This window comes from Elephas maximus, chromosome 3 (genome assembly GCF_024166365.1).
Source record: "Elephas maximus indicus isolate mEleMax1 chromosome 3, mEleMax1 primary haplotype, whole genome shotgun sequence".
NCBI lineage: Eukaryota > Metazoa > Chordata > Mammalia > Proboscidea > Elephantidae > Elephas > Elephas maximus.
This window is the reverse complement of record NC_064821.1, coordinates 121,783,595-121,803,799: the sequence shown is the minus strand read 5'-3', so window position 1 is coordinate 121,803,799 and position 20,205 is coordinate 121,783,595. Positions and strand designations below refer to the sequence as shown.

Genomic DNA, 20,205 nt, shown 5'->3' with positions numbered 1-20,205 from the left:
AAGATGGGATCAGTTTGTTTTGTTTCAAAACAAGCAGAGAAGAGGGAATGAGTTGCATGTCATTGAGAATACAGGATGGAAAATGTAAAAGATGCAGTGTGTGACAGATTTCGGTACTGTGTTTTGACATTTGAGGAAAGGAGACTGAGAATGAGGATTAAAATAAGTATGGAGTAGAGTAAACTGGCATTTTTTTTTCATGGTTTAAACATTTATTTTTAAATTTATATGTTCAAGTGGTTCCACATCCCTTAGCCTTTCTCCTGCCCAACCCCCTCCACAAACGCTAGAAAATAATTATTCTAAGAAAAAAAATAAACAAAAAATATCAAACCCTCATGGTATACAGAAATTTGAAGTTCTTTGATGATCTGCAGACTTTCTTTTATATTACTCTTTTGTTTTTCTTTACATCTGAGCTGGCCAGTAATGCTCTCTAACACTTCACCAGAAAGAACAGGCAATTATAGGAAATCAATAGAAAGGCTTTGTTCTGGTCCCTTTGGTATCATTTTAAAGGAGAAAAATGACCTAGAGGATGTGTAAAATTATTAAGAGAGAGAGAGAGAAGAGAAGAAAAAGAAAGGAACAAAATGAGCATTAATAATTAAAAAAAAAAAAAAATCCAGTAAAAAAGAAATGTTACCATGAAATTGTGTCTAGCCTGCAAAATTACTACTTTCATCATTATCATTCTCAACCTTTTTTCTTAAAATAAAGGCTTATGTTAAAGAATCTCTGAAAGTTTCCAAATTACCCATTTAAACCATGTTAAAAACAGAGCTTCAAAACTGATTGGAAAAATATCTTTTTTAAATTTTGTAAATATTTATGACTTGTAATTCCACATGCATCTTGATTAGTAGGTATCAGAGTCAACTTTTATATCGCACTTATGATGGCCTAAAATTTAAGATTTAGTGATTTGATTTGTTTACCCAAAAACATTTAAATTTTTATAGTTAGTTTTTAAGTTTCTCCATTAAAGTAGCCTCAAGTGATATGAAGGCTATAAATCAATTTTTAAAGAAAATGTTAATCTGATAAATTCTGTGAAATCTTAGTTAAATTGGTGGTATGAGCTCAGATAACTGATGCCCCTTTCCCTGTCTTATTTGACATGGGGAAATATAAAAATACATGTTAAAATTTGGTCTTGAATCTAGGGAGGGTATCATCCAGATGGCACAAAATTCAGGAAATTTGCTACATAGGAACATTTGAGAGAAATAGATAAGGAGTTATCTTGAGTTTCTTTCTATGAGTAAAAGGAATTGCCTTGTAGAAATTAAAAAAGAGGTAATCCTAGACCTTATGATTAGAAAGTAGAAGCTGGACACAGGAAGAAGCTGTTGAGAAGCAGCATGAAGGCCTGTTTGACATCCCTTTAATTGTTCAGGAATCCCTGGGTTGTGCAAATGATTAATGCTCTCAGCTACTTACTGAAAGATTAGAGGTTCAAGCCCACCCAGGCATGCCTAGAAGAAAGGCCTCATGATCTAATTCTGAAAAATTAGCCGTTGAAAACCTTACGGAACACAGTTCTACTCTGACGCATATCAGGTCACCATGAATCAGGTTTGACTCCATTGCCAATGGTCAGGGAAACCTTGGGCAGCAACACCAAACAGAAAGTCAGCTGTGCTAGTACAAGGACTTTCCCCTGAACTAGTAGAGACTCTCCCCAGACAAAGAAGGTGGCAGTGCCAAGAGTGAGGGTTTGACCAAACCTAGAAGCTTCTGCAACCACAGGGAAGCAACACAAAATTACATTTCTGCTAGGAGTGTTCTAAGCCCTACCTTCTTTTTCTTTGCTCTCCAGCTCTTTAGATCACTGAATTGGAATTGGTAACTTAATGTCTACCAGGAAGCTCTGCATATAGTTGGAATTTGAGAGCATTCAAAAGGAAGATAACCAGTTTTTTTTAAGAAAAACACAAAACTAACAATTCTCATTTTTATATAAACATCAATATAAAAATGACAATTGCCATTGACTCAATTCCAACTCATAGAGACCCCATGTGTGTCAGAGTAGAACTGTTCTCCACAGGGTTTTCAGTGGCTGATTTTTCAGAAGTAGATCACCAGGTCTTTCTTCCAAGGCTCCCTGGGTGGATTTGAACCTCCAACCTTTCAGGTAGCAGCTGAGCATCTTAAATATTTGTATTACCCAGGGACTCCTAAACATTAATATTATTGTTGTTGCTAGGTACTTTTGAGTAGGCTCCAACTCATAAGCTACCTTATGTTTAACAGAGCAAAATGTTGCCTGATCCTGTGCCAAAACACCAATATGGACCCCATGAAAAAAATTCTTTAACATGGTGGGAGAAAAAAAAGACAATAGGGCATACATTTTAACAGTATTTTTTAATGCAAATCAGAAGCAAAATTTAAATAGCCTGAGTTAAGTTCTTAACTTAAGAAAACATGGACTTTGAAATACCACAAGAAGTATGATCTGACAAAATGAGAAGAAAATTGATTGTTAACAAAGAAAAAAGTATAAGGGAACTTTATGAGCAGGTAAGAAAAGAATATATAAGACCGTAATGCACTAACACAATTTTCAAATGCTAAAGCAGTTTGAAGCAGACTTAATACAGAAGAAAATTAAATCCATAAATTGCAGCCTAATCTTGAAAAGCTCATTTAATTACATTGAGTTTGGCTTCCCTGTGTTTACAAGAAGAGAAGTGATTTATAGGCATGACATACTGAAAATGTATGCTCATGAGGAAGCAACCAGAAAAAAAATAGAACAGAAAGAAATAACCAGAAACATATAGAAAGAAAATCTCCCTCAAGGAAGAATGACATAAATCTGAAGAATGCAGAAGCAACTTACATCTAGACATATCAAGGTGAAAGCAGTGGTACAGTGATACAGACGCTAACAAAAAGGTCAGCAGTTCAAATCCAGCAGCCATTCCTTGGAAACCCTATGGGGCAGTTCTACTCTTTCCTCTAGGGTTTCTATGGGTCAGAATCTACTTGAAAGCAATGATTTTTCTTTTCTTTTTTTTAATCCCAAAAGCGTCTAGGATTAAAAAAAGAAAAGAAAGGAGCTTATTCTCAGAGTTCTCCCCAGAAGTATTAGAAGAAAATGGAAAACTATTTACAGAGTTTTAAGAGAAAATTAACAGGACCTAAAATTCTCTAGTAATAGTGGCTAATATTTATTTCATGAATATAAGTGTCAGGTGCCTTTTTAATCATATTGCGTGTATTAACTTGTTTATTTTCATAATAATCCTGTAACATAGATACTATTAGTATTATGGCCATTTTGTAAATGTGTGAACTGAGACATCAAGAGTTTAGGTGATTTCCCCAAAGCCGCCCAGCTGCCAAGTGTTGGATCCAGGATTTAAATCCAGCTTCTGTTCTTGGCCATTGTACTATACTGATTCTCTCTCCCAGGAAAGAAATTGTTTAGAGATTAATGAAAAGTAAAACATTCTCGGATATTCCAAGTCTACAAAAGCATATTGCTTATGTATACTTTTTAGAAAAAAAAAAAAAAAGCAAAATTGGATAAGCATTTCCTTCATAGAAGAAGTAAGGGAAAATAGAATAAAATTTAAAGGTACAGGAAGCTGTGGTATAAAAGGTCTTTACAAGTAAGTATAGAACCACCATTAAAATACTTTTATAGGTGTGAATTATCTATATAAACCAATGCTAATAATTACCTATCATCAAAAGAGAAGAAACATAAATATATTTCATCATTAAGAACTAGGAAAAGGGAAAGTGAAAAATGAGAAGAAGCAAGCATTAATAATTCCCTCTTATACCGGGAAAGGATATAATTCTTAACACTGATATGAGAGAAATTTAGTTTTTTTTTTTAATTTATAATTAACCACACCTCATTACCGACAATATATACGTCTTTCAAATACCTAAGGAGAAAAAGAAAAAAAAAATCACATGAAAGGACAAAAAGATCAAATTATATGCTGCCCGTGAGTCAGGCCAGCCAGGGAAAGAAAAAAATGGATAAAAGCAATACATAAATGCAAGAAAAAAGAAAGAAGAGTTATGACGTTAATATTAGGCAATGTAGATCTCAAAGCTAAAATGTTAAATGATGCAAAAGAGGATTCTTTCTCTTTTCATGAGAGTTAAAACCAAGAGCAAATACATAAAAATTCTGAATATTTATCGAGTAAATACCATATCGCTGAATTATATAAAGCAAAAACTGTTGGAAATGCTAGAAAATTTGAAAAAAAATAGTTCTGGGATGCTTGGACACACATCCATAAGCCCTTTGCATAATAAAGAAGAATATAGAGAAAGTGATTAATATAACTCAAAAGACTGATTTATCAGATAATTATCGTTTTCTATGTTTCTTCTTCTCCAGCAGCACAAGTAGAAAGTTTTCAATCCATGTTCTGTGATCACAATGTAGTAAAACTAAAAATTATTCAGAAAATAAAATTAAACCATGCCAAAGGGGGGAAAATCAGAAATTTAAATAATTCTTTGGGCTAAAATGTTGATATGTATAATCCATAAAGAGTGCTTACAAAGGAAAAAAAAAAAACAAAGACAAACACCATGATAGAAGAATGTACAGTTTAAAGCATGAAATTCACAAAAGGAAAGCTTACTTATTAATATTTAAAACTGTATCTTTGTCACCAATTTTCAATCTCCAAGTTATCAAATACCAAAAGAATTGATGAAAGTTTTGGCTGTCCCTGAGTGGTACAAACAGTTTTTGTGCAGCTACTAACCTGAAGGTTATGTGGTTTGAATCCACCCCAAAGGACTGGCGATCTGCTTCCATAAAGATCACACCCAAGAAAACCCTGTGGAGCAGTTCTACTCTGTAATATGTGGGGTCTCCATGAGTCAGAACTGACTCTACAGCGACTGGTTTGGTTTAGTGACATTTTTGACGATAGTGCAGGGAAATTAGACCTGTCATCATTGTAGGTAAAAATGTCCGTTGGTACCTCTTTTTTTGACAAACATTTATAAATATGTATCAAAAGCTTCTAAAGAGTTCATGCTTTTTCACCCACCAATTACAATTCCAAGAATTTATCATAAGGGAATAGTCAGAAATATGTGCAAAAATGATTGTAAATGGTATATAAAATAGTTTTATAACCACAAAAGAATGGAAATAACTCACTGTTCAACCAGAGCCAATTGGTCAAATTTTAATACAATTGTATTACGAATTCTGTGCAGTTATTGGAGATTTTTTTTTTATTTAATGATATGGGGAAATAGTCACATGTTACTGCTAAATGAATAATGTGGGGATAGAAAGTGGTATAGACAGTAAGAATAAAGTGTACTTAGCAATCTACCAGAATGATAATTTATTGTTCTTAATAGTGAAACTATGAGTATTTTTTGTTTCATTTTTTGAGCTTTAGGCAATAGATATGTATTTTTTCATAATCAGGAAAAATATAATATTTTTAAGGCTTTATTTTAACATTGTATTACAAGATTATTTTGGTATTTAAAAAAATATTCAAAGTATCCTATATTATCTAAGCAGAAAGGTGTTTTTCTAAGAAATTCCCTGTATGATCATTTTGTTCCTAATGCTGTGAGAACTGACAACTACCTTTGCCTTTAACGGTCACCTTTATGGAGCAGTAAAGGAGAGGAGCCCAAGGGGATGAGGGCTACATGGGTAGAGGATACAAAGTGACGTGTCACATTGCTGTTACGAGAGATTCCGCATGCACAGTCCTCTTTTACTATGGGTGGAAAACAAGGTTAGACACCTGCCAAGTCCTTGCTTTTAAGTTTCAGTTTCAAAAGAACATCTGAGAAAAAATGACCAAGTGAAGTTTTTGGTTTGACGTCCAGTAAGTTCTTGATGCTTAGGCCAGAATCCTCTTCTTGCTCAATCGGAACAGGCAAGGCTTAATTATACGGGTTCTCATCCACTTCCAAAGTCTAAACTTCCAGGAGCAAGCCAGCAGACATGAGCAAGTGGTGATCATAGTTCTGAGACAGAGAGACTACAAGCTTCACTACTGGTTCTGAGTGAGTAGTAATTTTCAGATTATGCTAGTCCCATTTGGCTTCTTAGACTAGTCTTTTGGCTCTATAGCTGCTAATTATTTATTTTAATTATTGCTTATTATTGTTATTAATTATTGTAAACCGTATTTCCTTATAGCTTGTGGACTACTTGAAAAAAACTAGGTGCCTTGTTAGCACTGATGAAACAAAGCTTCACGTGTTGTTATTGTCATTAGGTACCGTTGTGTCAGTTCTGACTCAGTGACCCTGTGTACAATAAAACAAAACATTGCCTGATTCTGTGCCATCCTCAAAATAGTTGCTATGCTTGAGCCCATCGTTGTAGCCACTGTGTCAATCCACCTCGTTGAGGGTCTTCCTCTCTTTTCCTGACCCTCTGCTTTACCCAGCATGATGTCCTTCTCCAGGGACTGGTTCCTCCTGATAACACGTCCAAAGTATGTGAGACAGAGTCTCACCATCCTGGCTTCTAAGGAGTATTCTGGCTGTACTTCTTCCAAGACAGATTTGTTTGTAAGAATTGATGCCTTTGAATTATGGTGTTGGTGAAGAATATTGAACATGCCATGGACTGCCAGGAGAAGAACAAATCTGTCTTGGAAGAAGCTTCATGTACTTGCTACTAAATCAGACTTCTTCTCCTCCCCGTTCCTTGGGGTTTCAGTCAGCCAAGCAGATTTATATACAAAATCTGCTACTCTGCTTGTTTAAACTCTAGTTATACACCGTGAACACCATTGTAGTGAGTAAGATGGTATTTAACTTATATAAACTATGTTTATAATGTAGTTGGCTTGATAACAAACCTATTATCTAGTTGTTGTGAGTTGATGTCATCTCTAAATTTTATTAGTGTAAAAACTATCTTATTTGGTATATTGAATGAATTAAGGTAAATTGATGGTCAATTTTTTTTTTTTTTAAAGAAAATACATTTGAGCTTTGTGATGCTCCTCTTCCTCATTTCCTTGTTTGTCTTCTTAAGATTAATACCGTTGTCATCATTTTTTTTTTCCCAAAGCCACATGAGGCAGATATTCCACTACCTGTTCCCAAACACAGAGGGACCAGTAAGTAACAAACTTAGGTTGAGCAGGAGGCCACAATATATTTTCATATTTCTCAAAATACAGTCTTTGGATCAGCTGTATCAGAATAAGGGTATACCTGGGTCTTAACATAAAAGCCAAAACCCAAACCCATTGCTGTCAAGTCAATTCCAACTCATAGCGACCCTGTAGGAAAGAGTAGAACTGTCCTATAGGGTTTCCAAGGCTGTAACTTTTTAAGGAAGCAGGCTGCCACATCTTTCTCCCATGGAGCAGCTGGTGGGTTTGAATTGCCAATCTTTCAGTTAATAGCCCAGAGTTTAATCAATCACTAGACCTACTGAATCAGAATACCTGGGAGTATGGTCTGGAAAACTGCCTTCTGAGCATCTGTCCCTGCCTATGCTTATGCTGAATAATAAAATTTGAGACCACTCTGATTAATTACCCAGTTATAGGTCAGGCTGGTCTTTAGCTTGGTAACTATAATAGTGACCCTAGGGCTGCCCTTTGAAAAAATTTCTCCACTAAAATTCTGTCATTGGTTCTCACCAGGTTAATCAGCTTCTCTTTTTAAATGAAGGTAACTGCTGGAGCCCTGGTGGTGGAGTGGTTAAAGCGCTTAACTGCTAACTGAAACATTGGTAGTTCGAAACCACCAGTGGCTCTTTGGGAGAAAGCTGTGGCAGTCTGCTTCTGTAGAGATTTACAGCCTGGGAAATCCTATGGGATCACTATGAATCAGTCTGTTTGACAGCAATGGGTTTGGTTTTTTGGGGTTGGTTAGTTAACACACTCAGCCTTTTTATTCATACCTTAGCAAGACTGGTTTTATTCTTGGGTTTTTCTTTTTAACAGAGTGCCAAAATGAAGTGTCTACAGGGCAAGGAAAGAAATAAAAGGGTATTTTAGAGATATGATGTTCTTACCCAGAAAGAGAGATCTAGGTGTAGTGTTGCTTAAGTAAGCTTTTGTTAACCAGAAAGTGGCATGATGGTAGATGCTGTATGATTTAGGAAGATAGCGCATCAGGTTACAGGCAAGGGATGTAGACAGGGAAGTGGCAGAAACTAAAGACAAACTTAATTGGCCTTACAATTTTGCCTAGAATCATAGCAGATTGGGTGACTATGCTTAAAACAGAAATTGTTATTCTTATCATTATCATCACTGATTAAGTGCTTAGACACTTGCTAATAATCACACTTTGCATATATTAATTCATTTATTCCTCCTAATAACCACTGATTAGATATTATATGTTTTTGACAGATGAGTAAACTGAGGCTTAGGCCAAAAACTTGCCCAAGGTGACACAGTTAGTAAGGGATATGGAACTTGAACTTAGGTCTCTGTGATTTTCAGGTCTATCCTAGTAATCAGCTAGAGATAACAGGAATTCCTGTGACAGTTTTTACTGTCAAATTAATGGAAATTATGTAATAGCTTTTTTGGCTCTGTCCACACGAGAGTGAGTTTGGGGTCAAATCACCAATATCTACTAATGGATGAAATGTTCGTAGTATAGTCCATTCTGGGAGTTTTAGCAATTGAAAAGAGCAGTGATGACTGGTGGCATAAAAGACGTAACACAAAATTTCAGAAAGGAAAAGGCGACTAAACCACTTTTTCAATCGTTTCATTGCATGTGCATTTGGCAAATCTGTCACTGGTGCTTGGAGTGATTGTTTACTTTAATGCAACCATTTCTTTGCATGGATTTCTTTATTTCACAATCGCCTGTGTGTTGTGTTTTCTTTTTGTAATCATAGCTGCGGAGTTGTTTAATTCTAATAGAGTTTAAAACCAAAGTAGCATCTGGTCTAAAATTAACTCCACTTGCTTAAATGATGTGAAATAGCTCAACGTTCCCATGACCTGTTTTTATACCTTGTGATATTTTATTATCTCCAACCAGTTAGACAGATAGTAGCTGAATCCTTGGAACCTGGCTGCCAGAGCCACTCGGATGCTGAGCCTGATGTTAGCAGCTCAGAGGAGCAGGGGAAGCACTTGAAGAAGCCAGAGATTGACACGCATGGAGGTAAGTCCACACCGTTACCTAGGAAAGACGTTCAGGAATCCTGTGCAAAAGACAGACCCATTTCCATCTTTCATCTTCCTATCCGCGTTTCCCCTTCTATCACTTTTATTCTGCTTTCCTTTAATAAATAGGATGGCAGGAGGTAGTTGAGAGGCCTGAATAGGAGCTCCAAAGTTGACATTAGATATGAGTGCTCTTCTTTTTTGAATACATTGGTGCCTAAGATGAAAAAAAATTATATATATATATATGTATAAAGTAAAGGACTTGAGATTATAAAATACTGGTAGAAATTTTCAGATCGGTATTATGACACATTTCATTGCTTGCCTCCCACTCCCAGTTAGTTGGAAGGATAGCAAATCTGCCTTAACTGACCCATTGGAGATATTGAGAACCCAGGCACCTTTCACAGTGATTCAACTGAAACCCTCATTTTTTTTAATTAGGAAAGAATTCATTGCTATCAGCATGTGACCTGACACTTGGTGATAACTATTCCAGCTGCAAGACTACCAATTAGAGTGATTTAACAGAGCATGATGAATACGTATCTGGTCGAACTTGCTGTGCCCTTGAAATCAGATCTTCCCATTCTTAGTGGAAAACTTTAAAAATAGCTTTATTTGAGTGTGTGTGTGTGTGTGTGTGTGTGTGTTCATCACAAGACCCCTATGTATAATTTTTAATGAAAGTCATCAAGAACTGTGAGGCATCTGAGATTATACTTTACTTTCAAGCACACAGGTTAGCCTGCCACAGTTTCATGTATGCTGGCAGAAGACACAAGACTCTTAGGTCAGAGAAAAAGGAATTTATTACTTATGGCAAATAGCAGTAACCAGAGTATCTGCATTTATGCTGGTTTCCTAAGTGCCAATTCCCCACAGGCAATGTGAAGAGAGCCAGGTGACACTTGCACAGGCAGTGGGCTGAGTTACAGGAGAGCAGCCTGAGCTTAGGGAAACCACACCTTTTATAATGGGCTGTAAGCCTGCCTGATCTTTGCTGTGAAGGGAAACATTTTATTGTACTGGATAGTAAACAGACCTGTCCTGTGCTATAAAGGGAGACATTTTATCTTCTAAGGCTATTCACTATACAAATATTCTTGAAAAGATTGTCTCGAGCAAAAAAAGTCAGTGTCTTTGTTCTCAAAACATGCAGAAACATAAGGAATCCATGGATAACTGTCTTCCAACAGTAGTTTCCACATGGTTCATTAGTTCTTGATCATGAGAGTTATACAGATTTGAATTCAAATCCAAGTCTTTCCACTTCCTGGCTCAGCACCTTGGATAATAATGTTAATATCTGCTACTATTTACTAAAGGCTTTATAAATGCTTACTCAATAGCTTATGAATTCCTATATAACCCAGTTTTCTGAATCTTTTCAAATTTCATTAACCTCATCTACTTTGATAGGTTGTTGTGAAGATTATCAGTAATGTGTGTGAAACATCCAGCAGTTACTGTAATGTAGCAGCTGCTCACTACATGGTAGAATATTCAAATTCATTTCAGACACAGGCAGGATGAGTCTACAAATATGCCCATGTGTCCCAGAAGAAAGCATCAGACAATGGTTCCAATATATAGTCTTATTTATTAAATGATTAGCCATAAAATAGCATATTGCATTTTCAAGAGCAGTGACAATTCTCCAAATAAGAGATACATAACTTAAGTAATTTTAAAAGAAATGATTAATATAGGCACAAATATCACACTGTTGCATATAGATCTTGGAGTACCAGCTGCCCCATGAATAGCACTCATTCAACCGAGGAGCTATAGTAGTGTACCTCCCAGCCATCCTGCAATGCAGGCATATTGGTTGTTATTGACAAAATCCAGTTCAAACAAGAAAACCTAATAGATTAGTAAGCGGTGATAGGAGAGTGTGGGAAGAAGAGTTATTAGGGCTGTCCGTGTGCCAGGCACCGTACTAAACATTTTACCTAGACCACATCATTTTCTTTTGCAAGGATTCTGTGAGCCAAGCATTACTCTTCACATTTTATGGATGAGAAAATGAAGGATTAGAGAGGTTTTTATTTCCAAGTGTATACAACTAATAAGTGGCAGAGATGGCATTCTCACCCAGATCAGACTCCCAAGTCCATACTTATTTCATTAAATCAAGTCGTCCCTGTTTGTTGTGAATGTTGCTTGGTCTCTCATATTTATATTATTTTTTCAGGAACCCATGAGGTTACAGTCAAAAATAAATAAATAAATAAATAAGGCATGTTTTCATACTACTCTTTTTCTTAGAAAGCCTTCACATCCTCTTCCTCCCTTGCTTCTGGAATCTTACGTATGGCTTCCCTATGGTGGGCACGTTCAGACAGCAGCTTGGCTGGATGCCATTAGTACTTTCTTTCCTAGAATTTCAGCATATATTGTGTCTAGGCTATTTCATTCCATGTTTTCCCAAGTGTTTTTTAATTAACTGATAAATTTAGAGGCCAGCCTAGCAAAATAAGGGATTTTACTTAAATGCTTTTTATAACTGACTTTTTCATACACTTTCATGAAAGAATTGGCATAACAATAGATATACTATTAAGAGATTTGACACACGTTGTTGTTTCCTCATTGTTTCGATTTAAATCCAGTAATAATCTCTAATGAAATAAAATGTGCTACATTCTGTCAGGTGAATTGACTATATTATTTTTATTTTGAGTTTATTTGACTACATCTTCTGTGAACAAGCATTTGCTTCTTTCTACATCTCCCTTTGGGAGCTTCTGTGTACCATTTAGTTAATAGCTGGTGTGGTATGCTGAAGACCATCTATAAAAGTTAGCTTCAGCTCATTGATCGGCCTGAAATTTGTATTTTACTCCTTTGAAAGAAAACGTCAAAGCCTTCAGTCCAGATGCACTGTTTTAAGAGAGATGTGATATCAGCTATTATTGCTTTACCTAGAAATGGTTTATCATAGTAGCGGGAAAGAGACTCAGGGAATAACGAATTATAGGCATGTTTTCTGTTAAGAGAAGTGATGGAGTGGTAAGACAGTCCTGGATGGGTATAAGAGTGGAGAAGAAAGTAGTAATGTCAGGGCTTTAATTTTCTGACAGATTGTTGGTGATGGGGTTAGGGGTAAGCAAGCTAGCCAAGAAGACAAGCAAGTTAAAAAAAATGAGGAAGACATATTTGCCTGTTTCATAAATTTATATAATCTGGAGGTTGACATCCTAGTACGGTCATTTCTGGGTTTTTATCCAGAGTCTTTTATAAGAGAAGATCAGATTAATAGGAAATATTAAGGTGACCATTTTGGAAGATCTATCTTCCTCGATATTATTCTGCAGTTGGAAAATTAAAATGCCCTGGGTGTTTGCTAGGACATGCATTTACTTATTTTGATCCTTCCAACAAAAGTACATGTCTTTGTTAAATAAGAAGAAATACATTTGAAGCCTTTTAAAAGACATATTGAATTTATAGTTATTTAAGTGTTATAGCTAGTACACTCTTATTCGCCAGGGAATTCTGGATGAGAACTTATGAACTACATCAAGAAGGTAATTTATGTTGAAAATTGTCCCAGACTACAAAGTCCTGTCTTGCTCTGTGATCTTGTTTTGCCAAAGGCAAATTAGTTTCTGAACGTAGACGGGAGGTATCCTGACCTGTAATACAAATGGATGTCTTTAGGAAAATTTCGTACGTTGAGCTACAACATTATTTGATGACTAAGTCTAGATTAAAAAAAAAAAAAAAAATCATTGTCGTTAGGTTGATTCTAACTCATAGCGACCCTGTAGGACAAAGTAGAACGACCCCATTGGGTTTCCAAGGCTGTAATCTTTACAGAAGCAGACTGTCACATCTTTCTCCCAGGAGTGGATGGTGGTTTCGAACCACCGACCTTTCTGTTAGCAGCTGAACTTCTAACCACTGAGCCACCAGGGCTCCTTGAATCTAGATATAATAGCTGTAAAATATGGTCATAATGTATGGCATAACGATCAACTCACACTCTATTATGGTTGTGTTGCTAAATGCCCCATAAGTACAAGAAATGTAAGCAGAGGACAGATTTATTATATGGAATAATTATTTTTAAAAAGATGTAATAGTCACTATTTTTCTTATTGTGTAATTTTTCTACAAGTCTTAATATTTCAAAGGAAAGTAGTTGGTGTGCCTATGCACATGTGTGTTTAGCTGTGAGTGTGAACGTGTAACATTCTATTGATGCTAAGACTTTCTTTTGCTTCTCAACATTTCCGATGTTCAACTTTCCTTTCATATCAATGTGTCTGTTAAATTTGATAGCATTTCTTTTCATCATAAAAAGACATTACTAAATAATGGTGCACACTACAGAGATGGCATAGAATCAAAGAAATGTTTTATATATATATACTATCAACTGCCCCTTGATATTACATATAACTATGTCTCTTATATACAAATATTATACATTATATATAAATCTCTCCCTCCTTGTCCACTTTGATTAAAGTAACTTTGTTTTCTAACCTTATGTTTATAGCACCAAATGGGGATTTAGTGGTGGAGAAAATAACAGTACTCAACTCAAACAAGGAATCCAAGCAAGTTGCACCAGAAATGTATATGCTGGAGAAGAAAGAAGCAATTGAGGAAGATGAAATTCCCCAACCCAGGGATGCTGACATGATAGAACGAGAAGGGGAGGCAACATTGTGGGGGAAATTTGGGGTTAATGAGGTTCCCTTTGGGGAGTGGAAGACAACAGCAGCACAGCCAGCATTAGCAGAAGAACAGTTTACTGTGGAAAGAGAGGTCCCTCAGGACATTGTGAGTGGGGCAGGGGCAGCAGCAGAAGAAGGGGACAGAAATCTGGGTGAAGAAGGGTTAAACTCCATGGGAAAAGAAGCAGCAGGAGACTCTGCAAGTCTGAACGAGGATGGGGCTCCTAAAGAGCAAGGCTTGATGCAAAGAGTTCTTGAGACAGATGAGGTAGTTTCTAAAGTGGAAAACGGTTCAGAGAAGTCAGCACTTGGAAGCAAGGCAGCAGCTCTGGACTTAAAGTATGTTGAGGAGCTAGCAGCCCTGAGAGACACAGCATCGCCTCCAGTGAAGGAAGAGGCTGAGAAAGGGGCTGTTGTGAGTGAGGCAGGGCCTGAGAAGCCAGATGAGGAAGAAAATGAAGAAGAATTATCCACAGACCTAGAGAACATAGGACCTGTGGAAGAAGCAGCATCCAAGAGAGAGGATGGTCCAGAAGAAGCAATACTTGAGGGAGAGGACCTAGCCAAAGAGTGGAAGGAAATTATGGGAATGGAAACACCCTTGAGCCCCTCAATCTCTGAGAAGGCAGAGGTAAACCAGATGGGTTGGGAGGACAGCCCTGAAGAAGGAAGGAAGGAAAGTAAGGAAGATGAGGAAAGGGAGAACATCGTGGCTAAGGTAGAATCTAATAGGGAAGATGATAGGCAAGAAATGTTATCTGAGGAATTAGATGCAGCAAGAGAGAGGAAGAAAGCTGAGAGCCCAAAAACACATCTGAGGGAAACTGAATCTGAGGGAGAAGAGGTGAAAAGGACAAATGAACTTAAGCATGAAAATGCTCTAGAAGAAGGCAAAGAATTTAAAGAGGAAAAATTTAAAGAGGAAGAGGGGGAAATCATGAAAGAAAACAGATCTGAGGAAGAGACAAAAGCCCCCACAGAGGAAATGGCATCTGATGCTAAGGATGAAGCACCCATGGAGGAATCTGAATTGACTGAAGATTCAGGGCTGCAAAGAGAAGATTCACTAGAAGCCAGAGGATTAGCCGTGTTTGAAGCAGTACCTGGATTTGAAAAGTCACTGGAAAACATAACTCTGAGGGAAGAAGGAGGCGGGGAAAAACTAACAGAAACCAGAGACACAGAGCACAAAAGCAGAGCAGAACTGGTTCACAAGGAGAATGTGGTGCCTGCAGAGAAGGACGAGGGGCCGCAATATGATGGAGAGGATGTATTAGGAGCGCCTAAAAGTGAGCTGGCAGGAAAGGTGCAGGCACCTGAGGTGATGGTCACAAGCACAGGTGAAGCTGAGGAGTATGCAGCAAAAGATCAAGGTTGCTTTGCAGGCTTGGAGGGGAGGGATAAAGAAGGGCCTTTACAGGAGCGAGAAGGAGTGGGGGACATGACCATGACCCAAGGAGATGTTCCTGAAGGAGACTCCATGATGGTAGAGAAGTTCAAGGAAGCAATGGGTGACGACATGGAGGAGGAGGAGCAAGAGTGCAGTCTGGGGAGAAGAGTGTTGAAGGACAGGAACACAGAGGGTGATGGGAGCTTGGGAGAAGGAGCCGTTGTTGCTGAGGAAGACCTGAAGGAAGGAGAAATGGCAGAAATGGTCACAGAGAAGAGGGAGGAGTTGACAGATACGAAAAGAGCTGAGGGGAAAACAGTAAATAAAGCCTCTTCCTTTCCAGATGGTGCTGGGGTGGAAACTTGGCACAAAGTGGATGAATTAGTAGGAAAAACAGCTGCTGCAGAGACAGTAGCGGTAGAGGAAATAGGGCTAAGCAGTGAGGAGGTGGCAGCGGTGGAGGAGGTGACAATGGCATCAACACCAGAGGTTGGGCTGGGAGCTCTGCTAGAACTTTCTGATCTGGACGGGGGATGTCCACAGCTAGGACGTGATCAAGACGGAGGGGAAGAGGAAAGCACACCACGAGCGAGATCAGTGGGAGAGGAGGCGGGGACTGGGAGCAGTGATGGGGGTCTGGAGTCGGGAGCACCTGGGGCATTCAGATTATCAAAGGAGACAGAGTCAGAGCTGAACAGAGAGAGTCTACAGGCTGTAGAAAAGCTTCCTGTGAAGCCTGACTTCACTGAAACCCAAGAGAAGCAAGAGCGTACGGTGCAAAGAGAAAGTGAGAATGCAAATGTTTCCCGGAACCACGCGAAGGTCTAAGAGACTTCATGACAGACGGTGAGTTTTAAGTTTGATCTGATCACTTTCGTGCTGGTTGGCACGTTTATGGGTCCCTGAGTACACACAGACTTCACAGACAGACACACACAGACTTCTGTTCCCTGCTGTGCTGGCGAGGGCTGGGTAAGATGGAGGTGGGACCAAGGAGACTCACAGGGACCCACTTCTATTTCAGTTTCAACTCTTAAGTCACAGTCTGGGTCTTTGCAAGCACAGCTCTCTGAAGGAGTGAGAACTATATCTTCCTTAAAACAAAACAAAAACCGTTGCTGTGAGTCTGTTCTGACTTATGGCGACCCCATGCGTGTCAGAGTAGAACTGCACGCTCCACGGGGTTTTCATGGCTGTGACCGTTCGTAATTCGATCACCAGGCCTTTCCTCTGGGAAGCCTCTGGGTGGATTTGAACTGCCAATATTGTTAGTAACCTAGTGTGTAACTATCTGCACCACCCAGGGATTCCATGAAGTTCCCTGACTGGGCCCCAAAGATGAAATACAGAGAAGAGTGACCAAGTGCCATAAGGGAAAAGAGGCAGCTTCTCTCCTTTGCAAACCACAGAAGAGAAGAGTCAAACCCTGTTCCAGAATTCATTTCCCATTTAGTGTTTAAAAGGATGGAATGAAGGTTGACTGTGATTATTTGCCTCAAAATGCGTTCTATGCTTTGATTTTTGCAGTTTTGTAAAGATATATATGCGTGGGGGGGGTGTGCCTGCGTAACATTGAAGAGGGGAACTAAAGGCCAAAGTTATTTTTGGCATGTCCTGATGTTTCCTTGATGCCCTCACATTTTTAGTGCCCAGTTTCTACCACCCTGAGGTATGATGGTCATGCTACTACTATTCTTTTTATTATTCTTCAGGATATTTAAAGAATGTATTCTGGAAGACATGAAGAGCGATGAAAGATTCACCCAGGCATCTCACCAGGACTTTAGATTTTTCTTTTTAATCACTATGCTTGTGTTTCCCAATCTGCCAATGCTGATCAATAGCACAGTAAGCACCATGAGGATACCTGAAGTAGACCTATAGGACACTCCTTAGGAACCATGGTCCCGAATGGAGAACTGTGAGGCCACTACAGATTTGACACAGCTGATACACCTGTATTCCAATCAAAAGGATGGTTTTCAAAATGTTTGACTTTCACCAAAGATCCACCTGAAAGACCTCATCCTGACATCTGGGGTTTAATTTCCTTTTTATTTTACAATCAAATATTAGTCCTAGATTCCTGTGTAGGAGTTTTATTTAAAATCTCTGGGTTGGGGCTTTAAAGGACTATGAAAATAAGCTCAAAGAGTTGTTGCATGTATAATCAATACTAAAAATTGTTCCAGACCTGTAAGTCCTTCCAGAAAAGGATTCTATGGCATGCATCTTCACTTACACTTAGAAATAGTGATGCTTTTTATTTTTGTCAGAAGAGTAGTTTAGAGTGGAAACATTATTTGAGAATGCTCTTTGTTTTTTGTGTTTCTAGTTCTGCTTGCCCCAGTGAAAAGGGTAACTTGTAGCATTTTATCCCTGGGGGTCTTATTTATAGGGACACTGGAATTTAAATCGAAGTAGTAAATAATTTAGCTAAGTGAGGGTGAGTATAATAATTATAGCAGGTAAACATAGTACATCAGCATATATATGTCAACATTGTAGAGACTAGACTGGTTGATTGCATTCAAAGGAAAAGAAACTTGGATTAAATTAGTGTGCCTCTCACCTTGCAGAGTTCTGTTATTTCAAACCTGTAAACTAACCCTGCAGTGCATTGTCAATCAGCAGTCACAATCACTTTCTAAATTACCCCTGATATTGTTTCCTAGTTGTGCATCAGTGTGCCTCCTAAGGATTTTGATTTCCTTGAAGACACTCTTGTTCACATACCAGTACCTAGAAAAGAGCACATGTGTGAGAAGATGAAAGAAAGAGAATTTCCTAAAGCAGTAAATCTCTAGCTGCACTACACATTAGAATTTCATGGGGTACTTTCATAAATGACTTACTCCCAGTCCCCATTGCAGAGATTCAGATATAATTAGTTTTAGATGGGCCTGGGCATCAGTATATATTTTTTAACTCTTCAGTTGGTTCTACTATGTAGTCAAAGCTGAGAACCATTGCCCTAAATCATCATACAGTCCATGCTGGCTGCCTGGTGTACTTTATCCCCAAGGCCCGGGCATACTATCTGTATGGTGTTTTTCCTTTTATTAAATAATGGAACCATTTAATGATCAAAGATAAAATAGCCCAGTGGTTTTCAAAATTGGTACTTCAATCAGTAGCATAAACATCACGTGGTACTTGTTTGAAACACAAATTTCTGGCCTCAAGCCCACATCCTATGGGTGGAGCCCAGCAATTGGTGTTTTAACGAGCCCTCCAGGTAGTTCTGTGTATGCTTAAATCTGAAAACAGCTGTCATGGACTATTAACTGTATTGAGGATTAGTCTCAGTTGGAAAACTGGTTGTGGAAACAGTGTGTGAACTTTTTCCCTTTGTCTCTTACTGGCTCTCTGCCTCTGCCTCTGTCTCTCTCTTTTGCTCTTTCCTTTTCTCTCTCTTTGGCTCTCTCTTCCCCGCCCCCTCTGTTTTTCTTCTTTTCTCTAAACCCAATTTGATTATGACTGCAATGATGTGTAATGTGAAGTCCCTCTTCCCCACCCTCTATTGAAGGATGAGCATCAGTAATTTACTGTCATAGGTGTCCATTGTCTGTGTTTCCTTTTATAAGCAGAGTTCATTTACATTGCGCCCAAGTTCATTAATTACTGAGGTGGATGACTGTGGAGCTCTCTAACGTTTGCTCCCTGATTTCAACCTCAATGTTACAAAGCACTTTTGAGTATATAGCACCTTATGGGAAAGATTTTAGATGTGTTGATTCCATTGAAAACTGAGTTTTATACAATGTGCTAAGTGGAAATTGCATTGGATTATTTTTATATTTAACACATTCCATCAAAAACATTCTGTAACATAATTCTACAATCTGCATGTGGGTTTAACTGTGAAATTCAGTGTTGTGGTATTTTGATTAAGCGAATTCTTTTCCTCCAAATACTATATTGATAAAATTATTTCTGTGTTCAACGGAACTGTATTTTTTTCCTGGTTTCTTCAGTATTAAAAACATAAATAAATCATATGTTTACAGATAAGACATGTGACTGGTTCCTTAAAAATAAGACTAGACTTAAAATCTTCTTTTGTTCTTTCCTTACAAAATTTGAACTCCTTAAAGCACAACAGAGAAAATTAATTTTATTGGACTGTGCTTTTGAGTATATGTTTTATATTGACTTTTAAAATTTGTGTTCTGATCTTTTACATTTATACGTCTTTCACATACGTGAGATAATCCCAGGGAGGGAAAATTATTACATCATTTTTTAGATAAGTAAATAGAAGCTCCATAAAGCTAAGCGGCTTGTCTAAAAATCATGGTCAATCTCAAGCCTTCTGACTTTAAACTCTATTTTTCATCATATACACTACCTCCTAGAAAAAGAAATATTAAATAGTTACTATTTTTTTTTTAAGATACTACATGTGGATCTCTACATTTTTATATTCATATATATATATTAAAAAAAAAAGAAAATCAAATCTCAGTAATATATCCTATATCAGTGAGAAGGGAGTCATAATTTTAGCCAGAGTTAAAGAATGAAGTGGATTATTTTCAATAACTCAAGAAAAAATAGACAATCAATGAAAAAATAGGCAGAAGTAAGCTTTCTACTTCAATTACTTAAGTTTTTTTTCTATGGCTTTATAAACTCTTGTGTTATAAATTTAAAGTGTAGTTGAGTTCCTTAATACTTCTAAGATCAATAATTTTGTCACAATTATTGCCCTTGGAAAATGATTGAGAAAAGAAAAGAAAGCCTCAAGGAAGATTCATTTAAGAAGTAAAATATGCCAACAGCCTCAAGGACAACCCAGGAGAGTTCGCTTCTGACCCTGGGTAATATTTCCTCCAAGTCTTCTGTACCAACCAACTGTGTCACGTAAAAAAATTCCCTGCCACCGTGGCCAGCAGCAAGAGGTATAAGAGAACAGAGAATGGATACAGCTAGAATTCTTTAAAAGTTGCTTTAAACTTCCTTTTTTTTTCTTTATTAATTTTTTATT

General features: G+C 37.6%; 1 protein-coding gene across 2 annotated transcripts in view; it reads left to right on the top strand.

Moving 5' to 3' along the window:
• The window catches only part of ERICH3 (glutamate rich 3), a 160,703-nt gene extending 141,579 nt beyond the window's left edge, over window positions 1-19,124 (top strand). For both annotated transcript variants that reach the window (XM_049879583.1, XM_049879582.1), the window contains 3 exons: window positions 9,001-9,126; window positions 13,645-16,061; window positions 16,928-19,124. In XM_049879583.1, the coding sequence (XP_049735540.1) occupies window positions 9,001-9,126; window positions 13,645-16,043 (2,525 nt within the window). In that variant the 3' untranslated portion in view covers window positions 16,044-16,061; window positions 16,928-19,124. The remainder of the gene's footprint in view (window positions 1-9,000; window positions 9,127-13,644; window positions 16,062-16,927) is intronic.
• The last annotated feature ends 1,081 nt before the right edge of the window (window positions 19,125-20,205 follow it).